The sequence below is a fragment of the Vipera berus genome (assembly GCF_964194415.1).
Source record: "Vipera berus genome assembly, chromosome: Z".
NCBI classification, from domain to species: domain Eukaryota; kingdom Metazoa; phylum Chordata; class Lepidosauria; order Squamata; family Viperidae; genus Vipera; species Vipera berus.
The window spans coordinates 111,099,661-111,120,221 of record NC_138205.1 but is presented as its reverse complement, the minus strand read 5'-3'; the positions used below and the strand labels follow the sequence as shown (position 1 = coordinate 111,120,221).

Sequence of the window (20,561 nt, the reverse complement as noted above, 5' to 3'; positions counted from 1 at the left end):
TTATTTAGTGATCATTTGAAGTTAACAGTGGCACTGAAAAAAGTGACTTATGGTTGTTTTTCACACTTATGATTGTTGTAGCATCCCCCTGATCACGTGAACAAAATTTAGATGCTTGGCAACTATTTTTGACTGTTGCCATGTCATGGGGTCATTTGATCACCTTTTGCAACCTTCCAACAAGCAAAGTCAACAGGGAAGGCAGATTCATTTAACAACCATGTCAATAAATTAAAAACTACGGAGATTCACCTAACAACTGTGGCATTAAAGGTCATAAAATGAGGGAAAACTTACTTAACAACTCTCTCACTTACTAACAGAAATGTCAGGCTCAATTGTGGTCAAAAGTCAAGGACTATCTGTATGTATACTTCTTAGGACTGATTGTGCTTTGCAAACCTTTGTATTCTTTCACTCTGAAATGTATATACAGTGGGACAAAAAAGTATTTAGTCAGCCACCAATTGTGCAAGTTCTCCCACTTAAAAAGATGAGAGAGGCCTGTAATTTTCATCATAGGTATACCTCAACTATGAGAGACAAAATGGAGGGAAAGAATCCAGGAAATCACATTGTAGGATTTCTAACGAATTTATTTGCAAATTATGGTGGAAAATAAATATTTGGTCAATAACAAAAGTTCATCTCAATACTTTGTTATTTACCCTTTGTTGGCAATGACAGAGGTCAAACGTTTTCTGTAAGTCTTCACAAGGTTTGCACACACTGTTGCTGGTATTTTTGCCCATTCCTCCATGCAGATCTCCTCTAGAGCAGTGATGTTTTGGGGCTGTCGCTGGGCAACACGGACTTTCAACTCCCTCCAAAGGTTTTCTATGGGGTTGAGATCTGGAGACTGGCTAGGCCACTCCAGGACCTTGAAATGCTTCTTACGAAGCCACTCCTTCGTTGCCCGGGCGGTGTGTTTGGGATCATTGTCATGCTGAAAGACCCAGCCACGTTTCATCTTCAATGCCCTTGCTGATGGAAGGAGGTTTTCACTCAAAATCTCACGATACATGGCCCCATTCATTCTTTCCTTTACACGTATCAGTCGTCCTGGTCCCTTTGCAGAAAAACAGCCCCAAAGCATGATGTTTCCACCCCCATGCTTCACAGTAGGTATAGTGTTCTTTGGATGCAACTCAGCATTCTTTCTCCTCCAAACATGACGAGTTGAGTTTTTACCAAAAGGTTTTACTTTGGTTTCATCTGACCATATGACATTCTCCCAATCCTGTTCTGGATCATCCAAATGCTCTCTAGCAAACTTCAGACGGGCCTGGACATGTACTGGCTTAAGCAGGGGGACACGTCTGGCACTGCAGGATTTGAGTCCCTGATGGTAGCCTTTGTTACTTTGGTCCCAGCTCTCTGCAGGTCATTCACTAGGTCCCCCCGTGTGGTTCTGGGATTTTTGCTCACCGTTCTTGTGATCATTTTGACCCCACGGGGTGAGATCTTGGCGTGGAGCCCCAGAACGAGGGAGATTATCAGTGGTCTTGTATGTCTTCCATTTTCTAATAATTGCTCCCACAGTTGATTTCTTCACACCAAGCTGCTTGCCTATTGCAAATTCAGTCTTCCCAGGATGGTGCAGGTCTACAATTTTGTTTCTGGTGTCCTTCGACAGCTCTTTGGTCTTGGCCATAGTGGAGTTTGGAGTGTGACTGTTTGAGGTTGTGGACTGGTGTCTTTTATACTGATAACAAGTTCAACCAGGTGCCATTCATACAGGTAACAAGTGGAGGACAGAGGAGCCTCTTAAAGAAGAAGTTACAGGTCTGTGAGAGCCAGAAATCCTGCTTGTTTGCAGGTGACCAAATACTTATTTTACCGAGGAATGTACGAATTAATTCATTAGAAATCCTACAATGTGATTTCCTGGATTCTTTCCCCCCATTTTGTCTCTCATAGTTGAGGTATACCTATGATGAAAATTACAGGCCTCTCTCACCTTTTTAAGTGGGAGAACTTGCACAATTGGTGGCTGATTAAATACTTTTTTGTCCCACTGTACTTTAAACTTTACATTATACACATTTTTATTAAATACTTCTATTTTGATAGAAATTTTAAAGTGCCTGATTGATTTATTGGCAGAACAGAGTAGTGCTATGTGCGCTTCTAAATAAGCCTAACTGCACAGAAGGAGTGACTTCAGGGTGAATATTCTCTAGACACAGAATTGTTTCGTAGCTTTGGTAATATGTTGTTGCTGGCATTAAAATATAAGGTAGAAGGTGATAATTCATCTCTAAATCTAAGATTTTTTTTACCCAAAATATGCACTTAAGAAATACACAAGCATTTTGCTGACGACTTTGAAGAAATATTGCACAAATTATCAATGGCTAGTATTTAACTGAGAATTGCCATACTGTATTGATCATTCTAGTGTCTGAAGACTTCTTAAGAGTCTGTCTAGTATTTTTTGGGGGGGGGATAATAATAGGACAGGGAAGCCCAAGATTCAAATACAAATAATTCTTGACTTAAGTCATAACTGAGCCCAAAATTGCTAAGCAAGACATTTGTTGATTTTGCCCCATTTTACAACCTTTTTTGCCAGGGTTGTTAAATGAATCACTGCAATTGTTAAGTTAGTAACACAATTCTTAAGTGAATCTGGCTTCCCCATTGACTTTATTTATTTATTTATTTATTTATTTATTAAATTTTTATACCGCCCTTCTCCCGAAGGACTCAGGGCGGTGTACAGGGCAATAAATATCAAAATATACATAGAAAAATTAAAAAAGATTAAATAATTATGCCCAATATAATACAATAATTAAAACAATGTTAAAACCAAACCCAAACCCCAAACCCATCAGACCAGGTCAGACTGCTCAAATAGATACGTTTTTAAATCGCGCCGGAAGGAGCGAAGGTCGGGGGCCGTCCGGAGCTCAACCGGCAAGCGGTTCCATAGGTCTGGCGCGCCCACAGAGAACGCCCTCCCCCTGGGGGCCACCAATCGACATTCTTTGATCAGAGGCACCCTGAGGAGGCCCTCTCTGTGGGAGCGCACTGGACGGAGGGAGGTTGACGCCGGCAGCAGGTGCTGCCGTAGGTAATCCGGACCCATGCCATGTAGTCAGAAGGTTGCAAAAGATGATTACGTGGCCCCAACACACTGCAGTCATCATAAATACATGACAGTTCCAAGCATCTGATTTGATCATATGACCACAGGGATGCTGCCACAATTGTAAGTGTGAAAAAAGGCCATGAGTGTTTTCAGTGCCATTGTAACTTTGGTCACTAAACGAATAGTTATTGTGTTGATGATTATTTGTAAAAGAAGCTTACTAGTGATTTTAGGACACACTTTTCAACCCAACAACTTTGTTTCAGTTTCCTGCAGCTTCTCCAGCCTATCAATTGGAAACAACCAGAAACAGTCATGAAATCTCTCCTTCTATCTTGACAAATTTCTAGCCCACATCCTTGTTAGGAGGATCTACCTGCAAGTCAGTTCTTGCCACCATCTTGAGAAGAGCAAATTATGACCAGTTTATGCAATAAGCCATGGTTTAAACACAGTACAGTTTGCTTTGAAATATAAAGCAATATAATATAAAAGCAATCTGTGTTTATTTGCATTGCATCCTTGCAAGTTTCAGTCCTTGCCACACTTATAGGAACTCACTGGAATTTGCTTCTTACAGTTTGTATTTTGGTTCTAATTTTGTGAAGCTGCCTTCAATGTTTATGTTCTGTTTCACAGCTATGTATTAATTTTAAGGAGAGCATCACCTAATAGAAAGAGAGAAAGGTTACCATCCCAAAAGCAAGCTAGAAATCTCTTCAGCTGCTATAGGAACTTCATTTAGGAAATTGGGACGCGGTGGCTCAGTGGGTTAGGACGCTGAGCTTGTCGATCAGATGGTCAGCAGTTTGGCGGGTCGAATCCCGAGTGCCGCGTAACAGAGTGAGCGCCTGTTACTCGTCCCAGCTTCTGCCAACCTAGCAGTTCGAAAGCACGTAAAAATGCAAGTAGAAAAATAGGGACCACTATGGTGGAAAGGTAACAGTGTTCCGTGCGCCTTTGGCATCTAGTCATGCCGGCCACATGACCACGGAGACGTCCTCGGACAAGCGCTGGCTCTTCGGCTTTGAAACGGAGATGAGCCCCTAAAGTTGGAAACGACTAGCACGCATGTGTGGGGGAACCTTTACCTTTACCTTATAATATACTATGAACCTCTCTGAGAATTGATGTTCCCCTTATTGTGAAATATAAAAGAAAATATGGGAATATCACTCCTATTTTCATATTCCATGGACATAAAAGAAAATTATATAAAGTTGGGTCTAGATTTAATCGTATTTAGAATAGGCTCATTAAATCAGTGAAATTAAGTATGATTTAGTCAGCATGTTACACATAATGTTATCATTTACAAACCATTTATAAAGATGCAACATTTCTTGTACTCAGAATGCTACCTCTGCTTATTTTAGGAGTAAGCCCAGCTTCCTTTAGAAGAAGGGTAAACAATTTTGAAGGATCAAGGCCAATTGACTTTGTAAAAACTTGCAAGAGTTCTCTCAGCAGAAGGGGACCAGAATTCTTCCTTTTTAGGATTAGGATTTAAGGACAGAAAGAGGGCTGAGTGAAGCAAACTGCTTACATTCCACCAGTGCTTTTTTTGTAAAAGAAAAAGGTGCCGGAACTCACACATGTCATACAACCTGCCTTGCCTACCCTACAAGGTTCCATCCAAAAAAGGTGCCGGAACTCCGTTCTGAGCGTTCTATGAGGAAAAAAGCCCTGCATTCCACCCATAAACCTTCCTTGAAAAATGGCCCCAAATGGTCAGATATCACAATGCAATTTTCAGACCATCTGTAGGACTTCTAATGAGATTAATCCAGTAACATTTCAGTCAATGTTGACTGACCATTGGGCTATGCAGGGTTGGGCTAGCTAATATTTAATGAAAGACAACAAAGATATCTTGAGAAATTCAAGATCTATAGTCTAGACGTGGAAGTCATTTTTGATTTGAAGGGGACATGACTTGCTCCTTCAGCCTTAATGTTTCAATTCTCATTAAAACCTACCTTGAAAAAATCTGCAGAAGATTGGCTCTTGCCAGCCGAAGGGTACTAGGGGATCTTAGGGCACTAGGGGGATTGGGTTTCTAGGCACATTTGTTGCTGTACTATCAATATGCTGCAATCCTTTGCAGATATGACTAGCCTAGATTTTGACTTGGGAAGCTGTCTGAAAAATCGCAAATCATTAAAAACTATGCCATAAACTTTTGTGATTTGTTTTCCACATTCCCAGAATTCCAGACAAAGTGGCATGCTAACCTTGAATTTTTGTCCAGATGGACTGGAAGATGTTTCTTGCCAACATCTTTAATGAAAGTTGTTCTGAGGAAATTTATCCAATTTTGGAAGTTCCCTTACTAGTTTACAATACTTTTAGGTCAGAGCACACATCAACACTTGAAGGTTAGAAATGGTATTCTGTATTCTTACGAAAGTATTTAAAGAATCATCAACCATCAAGATTAATGTGATACCAGTATGTTGTACTGAAATGAGGCCAAGATTCTGACCCTGGATACCATCTTCCCCTGGAAATTCTGGAATCATCAAAATTTAAAAATGCCAAAATTATGTAAGATTTGTCTGTCTGGTTCAATTCAACAGTTATGAAAATGAGTTAGAAACAAATTTTGAGGAGGATAGAGGCCATTTTTTGAGCAGAGAGCGAGTCTTAATAGATGCCTTGGTGTTCACCAGCACAATTGTTGACAGCCATTGTGTTTAGCCATGATTTCTTTTAAATAAGCCACAACAACTGGATTTACACATAAAACTAAGCTAAGCCATCATTATCTCTTGATCTACAAGAATTTGAAGCCAGTGGGTTTTTTTTGTATTGCTTGATTTTTAGATTAATCCATTTAGATACATTTCCTCTGCCCTGGTTGCTTCATGATAGTTGCACAAATTCCCAGAAATTCTAACCAATTAATTCACTGGCAGGTGAAATCCAACATGCCAGCAGCAACAAGACTTTGATATCTCTCATTCTCCTTATTACTTCATTCTCCATATTTAAAAGTCTAGTTCTTAGATAAATGTGGTAACACATTTATAATGCAGTACAAAAATGTTTATGTTAACCAATTTATATCTGCTTGCAGATATCAGATGATTGGCCAGGATATAGCTTGGATCTGTTTACGTATCCACAGCATTACTGTGGAGACCTTGACTATGTGCTCATACCGCATGGGATCATTGTTGACAGGTAAAAAACTTTGGTGGATTTAAAACCTGTGCTTTATATTTTCTACATTTACAGTCCTTCAATAGCGAATCATAGTTTAGAGTTACTTGTCCATTTTCATTTTTGTCCTTTCAGCAGACAGCTTAAGAAGTCTCTTTTTCATTTCTGTCATTCAGAACTTCCCATAAAGGAATGGCTGAATTCCAGAAAAAATTCTTCCTCCATGTCTAGATCAAACTTTAAACTGTCAAAATAAAGCCACCTTCTTGGGTTTGTTGTTGGCCAAAAAGAAGTCACTTTTATACATGTTTCTGGTAGTAGCCGACATACCAGCCAGATTCTGTGTTTCTCCACAATCACATAGTGTGTTATTATCTGCTAAGAGCTTCCCCTTGAGCATATTAGTTTTACATTTAGGACTCAACTCTCAACCTATTCAGGGTCCTCCAAGTAGTATATGGAGGTCATCCATATCCTCCTTTAATTTTGTTCTTTGCTCAGTGGTCTCCTTCCTCCATCTTTTAATTCAGTTTTGTTCTTGTGTATCCTGAAGAATGTTTGTTCTTGTGTACCCTCAAGAATGTTTGTTCTTGCTATAAAGCTGTTCCTAGATCTGAGCTGTTGAGCTTGGGCATATGTCCGTTCAAAGGATGTCAAAGCTCATTCTCTTGACAACAGCTGCTACTTCTCTCCTGATGGAACAATGCCAGTGAGACGATATATTTTTCCAGTTGGTGTAGGTAATTTCCAGAGGAATTCAGATATCACATTAAATATTATTATAAAATAGAGTTGTGTATCCATTTAAGAACAGAGCTTTTTATTTCTGATACATTAATCTGCTCCAAGCAAGATTTTGCCAATTAGTAGAGGGATTAGGTTCACAGCTTGTAGAGGGATTAGGTTCACAGCTTGTTTGAATGTAACCATGATTGATGGAATAAACCATGATTGATGGAATAAACTACAGTGGCTTGGTTTGGTACAAATGCTAATTCAAAACCTAGCTTAGTTAGACCTATTAGCATGTTTGAATCAATTTAATGTGACATATTTATTTATTAAATTTAAATACTGCCCATCTTACTCTGAAAAGCAACTCTTACCCAAGGAAATCCAGTGATGTTTTATGTTATATTTTGGATGTGAAAACTAAAGCTATAAATCTTCAAATCTATCCATTCTGCACTGTTCTAGATGGCTGCCTTTAAGTAGAAAATTAAGTGGGAAAATGTCTGTTTTATATTTCATGCCTTAAGATGGGTGGGCCACAACTTTTAGCAACCCTAGCCAACATAGTTGATGGTGAGAGATGCTGGGGGATTTGCCTCTTTCAAATAATAATTTACAGTTTAAAATGAATTCTGTCAAAATATGCTTTTGTTCTTGGTGCTTGGGGAGTATTCCTTGACCAATAATCCTCCAGAGTATAGTTTAAATTCTTATCTGTGAGACATTTTGAATGTTAATAATGGCCTAGAGGCTAAATGTCTAAGATGCAACTCAAGGTGCAGAGAAAAATGATGGAAAAAGAGAATTTCTTAAGTAACAGTATTAACTTAGGATTGCTATGCCCCTTACTGGATAATCAATATACTTTGAAGATGTGATATAATAAGCTGTGAAAATGTGCTGCATATTAACAAAAGAATCTTAAATTGTGCTGCATATGCTTCTGAGTAGTAATAATGTGCATAAGAATTCTGATCCTCTTGGGTAAAAGTGTTATCAGACAGTTGAATCAGAATTTGAAAGGTGGTGCGCATCCAAATACAAATATGTTCATATTTATATTTATATGTTTAGGGGGTTGAGTTGAGCTGCACTCCTGGTAACTTCATAAGCACTGCCATGCTACTTTCCTGACATAATATAGAATTAATTCATTCATGTGTTCTTTTTAATTTCCTGGTCTAGCCTACACTCTTAGAAGTTTCTTAAAGATCTCCTATTTAAATACTAACCAAGTCTGATCTTGATTAGTTGTCAAAACTGGCCAGTTTCTGGAAGTTGTTGGATACCCTTTACATCACCAAAGTTTAGTGGATACAGGTTTTCGGCATTGGTTTTCATGCAAAAGAGAATGAAATGAAAATAGGCTTGATATGCTTTAAGCTAGGCTTAAAGCATAATTTATTTGTTTCTATTAGAGCTGACCCCAGATCTCCCCTTCCCTTGAAAAAGTAAGAATTTAGGCCCACTTTCTCCAGTGATGTACACTATTAACAAAAAAACACCATAGAAAAATATTGATGATTACAGTTTCCACTGCATAACATTGAATGCACAATGCACTAAGCTACAGCCAAATTATTTGCTTATTTGTTTATTTATTTATAGATGCATATGGCTAACTACAACTCTGAGTGCCTCAAAACAGTTGTATAAAACAAAAGACTATACAAATTATAAAATAAATTTAAAAAAAACAAAGAGATAAAGAAATCTTATTTTGTAACCAGTCTTCCTGGATGCAATCAACAGAACTTTTCCAATTCTAATTTCACTTATCCCAGAACTTGGGAGAAGAACCATCTCTTAACACTATTTAGAAAGATTAAGAGGGTGAGGCCTACTGGATGTTAAAGGGAAAGATGTTCCTCAGAGTAGGGGCTACCACAGAAAATACACATTTGTTATTAGATAGCAACACATAAGGGAAGAGACCTAGAATGCACTTATTTTATGTGATCTGGTGGAATAGGTAAAATATCTTCAAGGAGAGATGGTCCTGCAAATAGCCTCTTTTACGCCCTGCAGGAGAATTAAACATAAATTAAAATTTTGAAATATAACTGTGTCTGAAGTTGAATATGTTGTGTGTTACACCAAAAAGACATATGAACTGGAGAGACCAAATTTTACTTATATTTATTTTTAATTTTTGCTTTAGGACAGAACGTTTGGCCAAAGATATCATGCAAGACATTGGATACAATGACATTGTGGTTCTCTGTGTACTTAAAGGTGGCTACAAATTCTGTGCTGATCTTGTGGAGCATATTAAGAACCTCAGTAGAAACTCAGAAAGGTTCATCTCCATGAAAGTTGACTTTGTTAGAGTGAAAAGTTATCAGGTAAGTAATAATTTTTTTAAAAAAACAATACATCTTTAATGGAATATGTTTTGATTAGCAGTTTTCCTCAGTCTAAAGCTCTACAGTTATATTTTGCCTAGAATTTCTGGAATTCCTAGTTAACATGGTCTATGGCTAAACTAGCTGAGAATCCTGGGCATTGTTACTATATAAATAAGGATTCCAACATTAATTAAAAGAGGATTACAGCACAATTGATGAAATCTGATGAATTAGTTTCTTTAGCAGAACCAAAAGGAGAGCTATTTCCCCATTTTTCTTATACATTGAAACCTGTTCCAAAGAGTCTCCAAAAGTCTGAAGTAGAATTGAGGAGTTACATTGGGAAAGAAATAATGAAACAGTCCCGTTAAAATTGATCCTTTTTTAAAGCAACTTTCACAATGGATTTTCCCAAGTTCATGCTGTTGTGTTCCTGTGAATAGATTGATATGGTAATGATAATAAACTGTATTTTAATACAGTATTTTCCTTTTCTTTCCTGAAGAAAATATACTGAATATACTGAATCTTTGGGAAAGATGCTTAATTTAAGATCCTACATTGACCTTTACTAGTATAATGAATTCTTTATCCCAGTTAGCTTCAGATTCCCCCATTTACTTGGAGAAATAGAAGAAGAGACATTGAGCCAGTTGTTGGTTTATTTACTGTAATGAAGTTTCCTGGAGTTTCTTAGAAATATTAAGCTATATTAAAACCTACTTAAAGTTATACTTTAAATATTTTAAAGTGGGTTTCATACCTATTAGCTGTAATTCAGAATAGAGCAACCCCATATTCTTTTTTTTTCTTTTTCTTTTTTTGTGGTGGGAGGTTAGGGTTGATCCAAAATTTACTTTTCCTTTCCAAGTTGCAGTGACCTCCCCTTCTCATAATGCTATATAGCATATGAATATAGATACTGGGGAATTCAAAAAACACTTCTTATATGGCATGTGGTCATATAGCTGTTGAAAGCGAAAAAAAGTGAAAAATTATTCTATACTTGCCTTCAATTAGCTCTTTGGATGGTTGCCATTGGTTACTGTAGATACTTCCTTCTCTTTAAGTTATAAATATATATGATATCTGGAATAGGAAGCTGAACTATCAGCAGTCCACATTTCTTTTTGACCTACAGGCATGAGTGAAGTTCAAAGAATACTTTAAGCAAGAAGGATTTTGGGCTGTACTGTTATTTCTTTGGCATTTTGACAACTTTTTGGCCTTGTGATTTCAGACCATTTCTAACTAACTGGGATGCAGACATTGCACAAATTCATCCCTATCCTATAAAATTAGTATTTGCACTTCTGGATCAGTTCACACTTACTTGGATTCCACTTTTATACCAGTAGCAACAGTACATATGTAGCTGATGTGACAAGCAATTTATGAATAAACATTCATTTCACTTTAATACTTCAATTCTGCAAGGGTGGATCACAGGCTTCCTAACTCCCATCATCACTCAGTTGTCCTCTTAAATTTATCCTTTCTTTCTTGGTTCTTAGTATCTTACTCTTCCTTCCTAATCCGGAGAATAATATTCTTCACTTGATTAATTTTTCTATTTCTGAGGATCCCTCTACTAACCGTTTCCCATTTCTCTTTCTTAAGGGAGTCCTGCTGTTTTTCTGTTCATTTTATGCAGCTGTGCTCTTTTCTCTCTCCAACTGTTTGTCTCCAAGAACCATGTCCAAGTCTTATAATCAGTAGTGGGATTCTTGTTCGATGTTCAGCATTCATGTCTAAAAGGTTAGTTTGTCACAGACAACGTTAAAGGGAAAGAGGGGAGGGAGTTTATCAGTTGAAGCACAGAAAATATTCCCACAAAAGTTAGAATGTACACTTGGTATGTGTGAAAAATAGAAGAATTGGACCTGTTTAAAAGCTTGCTGATTTATCACTTTGATGTATAACCTGAGTCCACACCTGTTCCTCAAAAACCTTGGGTGAAGTCCAAGTGTACACTGTAAGTTGTTACAAATTTGCAAATGCTAATATGGTAGTAGAAATTAGGGACAAATAACTGAAGAGTAAGAAGATAACAAAAAAAATTAAATTACCTATCCTTTTAAATCATTTTAGAGGTACATGTTTTTGGAACATGTCCATCAGCTTGCAGTCAGAATGAGTTTGGCCCTTGGCCTAGAAAAAGCTGTGCACCTCTGTTTAAGTGAGATGTTGTTTTAGTTAAGCTTTAGGCGTATGCAACTGGACTGATGAAAGAGACTATCTATGTCTTTATCCCTAGGAAGCTCCTTCTGACTCCTTAAAAATCATAGGCAACTAGGCTCTGTTAAAAGGGGTCAGCTATGTTGCCATGTGGTGAAGGAGGAATCCTTAAACATTAATAGCACCTATTCTGAATAATTCCTTGGATTTGCAATTTGTCAGGAGGGAAATTGATTTGACTGCCACAAAACTTCAAAGAAGAGATGCAAAACTTTGTAACCAACTTATTGTGCTTACATGAGTTGAGAAACATTGGTCTAAATTGCAACTTAATACACATGACTTTTCTATCCCCACCTTAACCATCCCTTTTAATTCTTTTAATAATGGGTATTTTTTCCTTTGGAAACATCTCACATTAAGCAATCATTTTCTTGTGCTTTCCTATCTGCAGTTGAAATGGTGATTTGTGCTGAAATGGTGATTTGTGCTCACTATGTGGTCATAGATTAATTACCAATTGGTGCCTGCCTGGAGAATGAATTTCCATAACCTTTGGAGTCAGTTTGAACTAATTTAAGATGAGTTTTCAAATGAGTGGGAGGGCCAGGGATGAGAAAATTAAATCAAATTAACTTTTGATTTGGCCCTCTGTTATGAATATTGGCAAGTAAGTCTTTGTCTCCCCTTTGTAGGAACTGCTTGTTTTTTATTCTGATCAAAGAGAATTCTATTAATATTTTGGGGAAATGTGAATTATGCATCTTTTAATTGCTCATTCTAATGCCTTCAGGGCCAAGTATATAAATGACAGTATGTGCTCTACCAACACAATATTCTCATGTTTCTGGTTTGAGGAGACATAAAAATGACATGGACACTCTCGTGTAACAGTGGTATGGAGTGGACTAATCACAAAGGACACCCTGATTGATCAAAATGTATCTGCCCTTCCATTGTTCTTCCTCCTGCGACTTGCTGCCTATTTACTTCTCTTTATCCTTGGTTCTTAGTCTGGGTAATTGGGCACACTTTCATAGTAAGGACAAGGCTGCAACTTCCCTTTATTTTTATTGTCCAAGATAGCTCATTGCATCCAAAATATTGGCTTGGGTGGCTATGAAGGACCATTGCTGAGTTGAGAATTTGCTACATAATACAGATATTGTGTTCTCTTTTTCCAGCAACAAATGCTTTGTAGTGCAAAACTCAGGTAGCTGTTTGACAAAGGAGGGAGAGGAATATATTTGTAGGACTAGAATGGATATTTTGTAAAACAGACATAAGGTTGATATGGGAAGAACCATAAAGTCTTGATAGATTCTAGGATTAATTGTTTTAATTGAAGTTCAGTTCTAGGTGTATTCTCTTTAGAAAGAAGTCTTGTCATTTTTTAAAAATGTAGGTTAATGATATCCACCACGTGGAATTTTTTTACACATGAGAAACATACTCATGTTTTCTAAAAAAAATCAACAGCTGATTAAAAGCCGCTATCAAAACAGAGCAACATCATTAAAAGGCAAAATCATTTTCTCATGATCAAACAGTCTAAAAAAATCTCAATCTCTCAGAAAGTTTTGATGATCTTTCTTAAGATAAAAGTTGTGTATCAGTGAAACAGACTGCCTCATCATTAGCATGTTTCTGTTCACTGGAAGTCTTCATATTGAAGGTAGAGGGCAGCCCTTTAAAGTGCCTTATTAGCCCTTGTACCAAACAGGAAGTTAGTATATATATGATCTCTGAGTCCCTCCCAACCTCATGATTCTAAGAGGAAAGACTAACGTGTTTCCCGAAAGTAAGACCTACCTCAAAAATAAGCCCTGGCTTGATTTTGGGGGGTGGGACTAATATAAGCCCTACCCCAAAAATAAGCCCTAGTTTGGGGGTGAGGCATACACCTAAAAATCAAGCTAGGGTGGGGGTGGGGGAGTGGAGCTGCCCCATGCACCCCACACCCATTTACCTGGCAGTCAGGCCTCTCCTCGCCGGCCCACTTCTTCTGTGGTGTGTTCTGTGGCCAGGCCTGCATTTCACAGTCAGAGGCTTTTCCAGAAGGCCACTGCAGCTGAGATTCAATCCATAGCTCGCTACTCGGTTGCAGTGGCCTTCTGGAGAGGCCTGACTGTGAAATGGAGGCCAGAATGCACCTGCAGAATAAAGCTGCTCCTTTGGCTGTAGAAGAAGTGGACCTGCTAGGCGGGGCTGTCAGTGCCGGAGGTAAGCATAAAAGACATTCCCCCAAAATAAGATCTGATGCCTCTTTTGGAGGCAAAAAAAAAAGACCCATTCTTATTTTCGGGAACACACGGTAGCTTAATTTATCCCAGCCTGCTGCTTTCTAAACATATTGGATTACTTCTCCCATAATGCTGAGTTGTAATGAAATAAAGTTTTTATTCATGCATGCCACAGATCTCAGCTTTTCCTGACATTTAAGTTCCTTCTGTGTAAAATTTGTAATATATTTTTTAAAAGCCATAGCTGCTTAACCTGTATACTATCAGTACCTGTTAAAAAAATAGCTATCTTCCTATTGGTAATTCATGGTATGGGAGATTTTGAATCATAGCAATGTGCTTAGGCTGCTATAACTATTATCTTACTTCCTTTTCCTTTATGCTAACAACATTGCCTGCAGAGCATTTCCTCTCATTTAATTCTGGAAAGGGGGCATCATTAATTGGAGCAATCCCAGATTCTTTATAATTTCCCTAAAGACTTGGATGAAATCCTTTGCTGGCATCTCTTAAACCTTGCTCCTTAAAATAGATCCAAGTCAGTCCACTGCCTTGTGAGGCAAATGCAGAAAAGGGCTAGATTATACTTCAAAAATGCAACAGAGTAACTCAACTCCCTCTTCCATGTGATCTTTCAGTTCCTATAAGGAAGTGATGGTGAATCTTTTAGAGACCGAGTGCCCAAACTCCAACCCAAAACCCACTTATGTATCATCGGGTGCTGGGTGGGCGTGGCCCATTGTGTGGGTGAGGCCAATTGGGTGGGCGTAGCCCATTGGGTGGGCATGGCTGTGGTGGTAATGGCAGAGTGGGTGGGACTAAAAAGTTCATTCAATCAATTCCAACATTGCGAGATCTGTTTTTTCCCCACGAGAAGTTGAAATTGATTGATTTATTGAAACTGGTTTTTTTGCACACAGCGGCAGAGGCCTAAAGTGTAAAGGTTTTATAAAACCCAGCTGAAGGCCTAGGACTGGGGCGACGGGGCACGTGCCCACAGAGAGGGCTCTGCATGCCACCTGTGGCACGCGTGCCATAGGTTCACCACCACGGCTATAAGGTGGTCTTGTGATATGACACTTGTTTTGAGGTGAGGTGCTGGAATCTGCTGATGTTCAAAAACTGCTCCTCAGCATCTTTTTCAATTGGAACTGAAATCGGTGCTTTGTTTATTTATCACAAGGTGCTGGTGATGACCTATAAAGCCCTAAATGGCATGGGTCCGGATTATTTACGGGAGCACCTGCTGCCGGCGTCTACTTCCCATCGCCCCGTGCGCTCCCACAGAGAGGGTCTCCTCAGGGCGCCGTCGGTCAGGGAGTGCCGGCTGGCGGCCCCCATGGGAAGAGCATTCTCTGTGGGTGCGTCTGCCCTCTGGAATCAGCTGCCTGTGGAGCTCCGGATGGCTCCCGACCTTCACTCTTTTCGCCAGGACCTGAAAACCTGGTTATTTGAGCTTGCTGGCCTGGATTGAGGGATTGGGGTCTTAAATTTTATAATTTAATTTATTTGTTTGGGGCTAAATTTAATTTAATCTATTTTAACTTTTGTATGCTGTATTTTAATTGCCCTGTACACCGCCCTGAGTTCTTCGGGAGAAGGGCGGTATATAAATCTAATAAATAAATAAATAAATATAATAGTGGCTTTGGTAGAAATGGGATGCTATGCCAAAATTTCACAATGTCCAAACATATCCCTTACTTTTCTATCAGGAGATACAGTATCTAAATAAATTATACTGCAGGTAGCACAGCATTCAATAACCTGAATCTATGACTGTCTGACTATGAATTATGAAGATTGCGGATGTACCATGTTGAAGAACAGGCCTTTTCAATATCATTTGTTTTAATTAGTAATTTTAAGGAGAATTTATTTTCAATTTTTTTAACTTTTTAGTTGCTTTTAAGGCAGTGTAGGTAAATGAATCATATTTTTCATTACATGCCATCATCAATTCCTAGCAACTACATGGATAGATTTTGTGTATGACAATCTGTCCCTATTGTAATGTATTGGGCCTGTTTTACTTGAACTGTACCACATGTCTTGATTGCTGTTGGAGATAGCTTAATCAGGGAGTTGAGTAACAGGCGCTGGCTCCTCAGACAAACAGTCTCCAGGACCACCATTGGTTGGCTCTAGGGCGGCAATAGGCTCCTTCAAACCTATTGGCCACCGCTTAGTGACCAGCAGTATAAATAGCTGAATAGAAGCCTTGGTTAACAGTTCAGTTCCTGCATTCAATAAAGCATGTTCCTGCCTGAACTCTCTTGCCTTGTCTCCTGCTTGCTGCAAAGAACCCAGTAAACAACACTGGCGACGAAGGTGGGATCCTGCTCCTTCAGAAGAGCTGAAAGTCAATAGAGGGTGAGGCCAGCCAAACACCTGGCAGGGAACACGTTTCCCCCCCCTCGGTCGGCCTAGCACAGCCACACTAGTGACCACCAGGCCTGCAGACCAGTCCCAGGGCCTATGAGGGAGCAGGACAAGGAAGAAGAGAAGCCCAAGCCGCAAAGACTTCCTGAGATGGCGAAGGTCAGAAAGCTTGAGGAATTTGATGTCACTCACCTGGAGAGATGGGTGTCATACATTTCGAGGGTCGAAAACTATCTCCATGCCAACCAAGTCGCTGAAGACGGCCTGAAGGCCGCAACGCTCCTGTGCATCTGTGGGCCTGCAACCTTCGATATCGCAGAGAACTTGGTTGCACCGGCACAGCTGGAGTCCGTAACATTCATGGACCTGAAGAAATGGCTCAGCGACCATTTCCAGCCCAAACTTTCAGTAATAGCTTAGAGACACGCATTTGAAGAGAGAGTTCAGCAGCCGGGTGAAACAGCCACGGCATTCATCGTGGCATTGAGACAAGCTTCACGTCTGTGCCTTCACCGATTTAGAAGAAAGGTTTTGAGACTGACTTGTTTGTGGGCTTCGGAGCAGAGAGCTGCAGCAGAAACTCTTTGCCAAAGAGACTCTCTTGCTCCAGGAAGCCTTGAAAGAGATCATGGCGGACGAAGCTGCCGGCAAGGCCATGAAAGCCATGTGGCCCGCCAAAAGCACTCAGCATGAGGAAGCCGTCCACTACGAGGATGCCGAACTCACAGAAGACACCGACAGCAACCATGAAGTGGACAAGCTTCAATGGCACAACAACCAACAACGGCAAAATGACCAACAACAGAGGGCTATTTGCAATTTACAATTCCTTTCTCTAGGTGTCCGGGTTATGGCGGCCACCACCAATGCATGGACTGCAGGTTCCAGACAGTCACGTGTCGGGCCTGCAGGAAGACTGGCCACATCGCTTCAGTCTGTAGAGGTCGCCAGAAGGACTGCCAATTGGACATTCCGATCAGGAGAGGTACCGGGGCCCCGGGGCAATTTAGTGTAGGGTTTTGCTCCAGCCGCTGGAGCGTTTGCCGCACAGGAGCTTGCCGCCCCCTTAAGTCCAAATTCTGACTTCAGGTCGAGCTGCAAGGCGTCCCTTGCAGGATGAAACTGGACACTGGATCAGCCATGTCCATCATTTCACTTGAAACCTTCCATTTCGTCTGCAACCACAGCAAGAGGGGGACCAAGCTTAGGCCATCCGACATTATCTTGACTGACTTCCAAAGCTGAAGCCACCAGCCTGAGGATGACGGATGGGATTTCGTCGAAACTTTGCTCTTACACCTTCAATTCTACGTGGGAAAAAACCCGAATGACCAAAGATCCACATACAAACACCCGTGAAAACCTCAGAAAACACACACACACACACACACACACACACACACACACACACACACACACACACACACACACACATATATATATATATATATATATATATATATATATATATATATATATATATATATAATAAAATAGCGTGTAAGTTTCCTGATTGATAGTAGGGTGTTTAACTTGTGGTTGGAGCCATAGTTTTTTTTTTTTTGCAGATTCTCATAATTCTTTTTTAATTTGCTTACTATATACATAAGAATCCCATTTTCATCTCTTTCCTTGGCTATATGAGTATTTGTAGATAGATCAATGCTGAAGATGTGCAAAGCCTACTGTTCCAGAAAGAAATCAGTCTATGGAACTCTGGGGAAGCGCAAACTACTTCCGTTTGGAAGATTACATTATGGAAAACAGCTGGACCACCTTCTGAATGACTATGAGTATTCAAAATGTTCTGTTTCCAGAGAATGTTTAGCAGACCCTTAATAATGAATAACATTTATACTCTTGATCACCTTACAGATCAATGAAAAAGGATCCCTGCCCACCAGTTTTCAATCTGGCAAGATGAAAAGAGATAACATAGCACAAAAAAGGGAGGAAAGGAAGGAGATACTCAGATATGTGGATTCTTCATGTTAATGTTGATACTGTAATGAGAAGGTGTAATGCAGCCAGAAGTTGTCAAAGGTCTTATGAGGACTAGCTGGACAGAAACAGCTCAAAAAGAAGAGAAAATCAAAATTAATGTTTGCTCAGCTGAGTAGATGAAATAGCTCTAATTCCTGCTTTTCCCTCTAGTATAGCCTAATGGAATGCAATCATATGCACACTGGTTCTGTGAAGATTCTTTCTGAGTAAATACGGATAGGATTACACTGTAAGGTAGTAAGAATGGTGTTTGTGCAAAAAGAGTTAGAGGGTAAGCTGCAAGCTATGGCACTCTGGATGAAATATCACATCACACAAAGGGTGTATCCGAGCAAAAAACTTTGTTTTTCCAATAGCTTTTTATGGACTCCAGAAATTACTTGTGGTAATTTGTGAATTCCTGGAAAGTGGACCAATCCCCAAATATGACCTTATATTTTAAAGTTATTTCTGCAAAATTAATTCTTAAGGTTAACACACCAAGTAAAAATATTTTGATATTGGAACAGAATTTTAGTACTGTGTTTTTGTGATTTTTAATTTCCAAGTTAAAGCTCCCTGCCAGACATAGCTGGGAATTGATAGCCCCAAACCACCTGCTAAGAAAGGCCACTGCGTATCTATCCATTTTTGAGCAGAAAGAAACTCATGGACAAAAGGAGCTCTTACAGTTACAGAAATCTCTATTCATGACTATGCTAGATCAGGGCTTTTCAACCTCTCACAGATTGTACCACTCTTAGGATATTGCAATATTTGAGTACCACTAGTCACCTAGCAAGATGTCAAAAACTTGACCAAAAAAAAGGAAAAGTGATAAAGTAAGCCATCTAATATGTAAGCCATCAATCAAACTATACTTTAAAAGGCTTAACAGCTTCAAGGAAGAATGACTAATATACTGCTTATCTTTCGTTGGTTTGGGATCTCTTTCCAATTACTTGTGCTAAGGTTCTTAAATTTGAATGTTGTCTAGTGCAGGGCTTTTCAACCTTTTCACCCATTGTACCACTTTTAGGATAAGGCAATATCCGAGTACCACCAGTCGCCCAGCAAGGTGTCAAAAACTTGACCAAAAAAATAAAAGGAAAAAAATGATAAAGTACAAGTAGTCCTCGACTTGCAACAATTCCCTTAGTGACCATTCGAAGTCACAACGGCACTGAAAAAGTGACTTATGACCATTTTCCCCACTTATGACTGTTGCAGCATCCCCAGGGTCATGTGATTTACATTTGGATGCTTGGCAACTGATTCACACTTACCATGGTCACAGTGTCCCAGGGTCATCTGATCACCTTTTGCAACTTTTTGACAAGCGAAGCCAATGGCTGGAGGGGCATGGCCAGCTCAACATTACTCAGGTCGCAGGGGGCCTATGGGGAGTGCAGGCGGGGTTGTAGGGGGATCCGTGGGTCTCTGGTGGAGGGGGATGTGTCTGGGATGGGTGCCAGGGCATGGTCCACCAGAGGAGCCTCACCTGTCCCTCTTGGGCCACACAGGGGACTCCCAGACAGTTGTCTGGGCTGCCCGGAGCCCTGGGCAGCAGAGGGCAAGTGCCCAGCCTGGCCGTCAAGCTCCCGGAGCACCAGGGCCCTGCAGCCCAACCCACTCCAGCCCCACTTCCCCGAGGGGGCGCCTGGCTGTGCTTACCTCCTCATCAAGGATGATGATGATGATGATATGCCCCTCTACCTGGCCAGGTTACTCATGGTGGGTGCAGGAGGGCAAAGTGCTTGGGTCAGAGGGAGGCCCACTCTCTGCCCATGTGAGGAGACCCGGCTTTGTAACCAAAGCATCCTTAGTGATATGATGGCTGCTGGTGGCCAAGTGCTAAGGCAGGACTTCCCTCAGACCCTCCCTCCCTCTCATTCCAATCTCCCTTCTTCCTTGCTCCCTCCCTCCGTCCCTCCATCCCTATCCTCCCTCTTTCCCTGGCTCCCTGCTTCTCATTCTGATCTCCTTTCCTCTTATTGTCCCATCCTTCCTTCCTTTCCACCCAATGTCCCTCCCTTCCTCCCTCCCTCCCTTCCTTCCTTCCTTCCTTCCTTCCCTCCCTCCCTCCCTCCCTCCCATTGTCCCTTCCTTTATGTGCAGGAAGGGACAAGGGGAGGGGGAGAGGCTGCCAGCACTGGTGACCATGGCTTGAAAAGCCACTGTAAATTCCTGGGCAAGAACCACACAGTGTTAAGAGCAGAATGGTGGGAAGATATTTGTAATGAGGGAGTGAGAAATACAGGCAAGAAAGGCATTTGGGAAAGGGTTGCCCTCCGGGAGGAATGAAAAAAGGCAGCATCCCCTAAGGTCACCAGCAAATGGTCCTCACCCACTTCATACACCCGTGGACTCCAGGGAGGAGATGCCGTGAGTGGCATGAGAGTACATGTTACCTGCACTATGCTGCCCAGCCCC

The 20,561-nt window shown here is 40.4% G+C and overlaps 1 protein-coding gene across 1 annotated transcript in view; it reads left to right on the top strand.

Annotated features, from left to right (window-relative positions):
• PRTFDC1 (phosphoribosyl transferase domain containing 1) overlaps positions 1-20,561 on the top strand; it is a 71,128-nt gene that overhangs the window by 3,101 nt on the left and 47,466 nt on the right. Inside the window, exons 2-3 of the mRNA XM_081343213.1 lie at positions 6,177-6,283; positions 9,156-9,339. Coding sequence (XP_081199339.1) covers positions 6,177-6,283; positions 9,156-9,339 — 291 coding nt within the window. The remainder of the gene's footprint in view (positions 1-6,176; positions 6,284-9,155; positions 9,340-20,561) is intronic.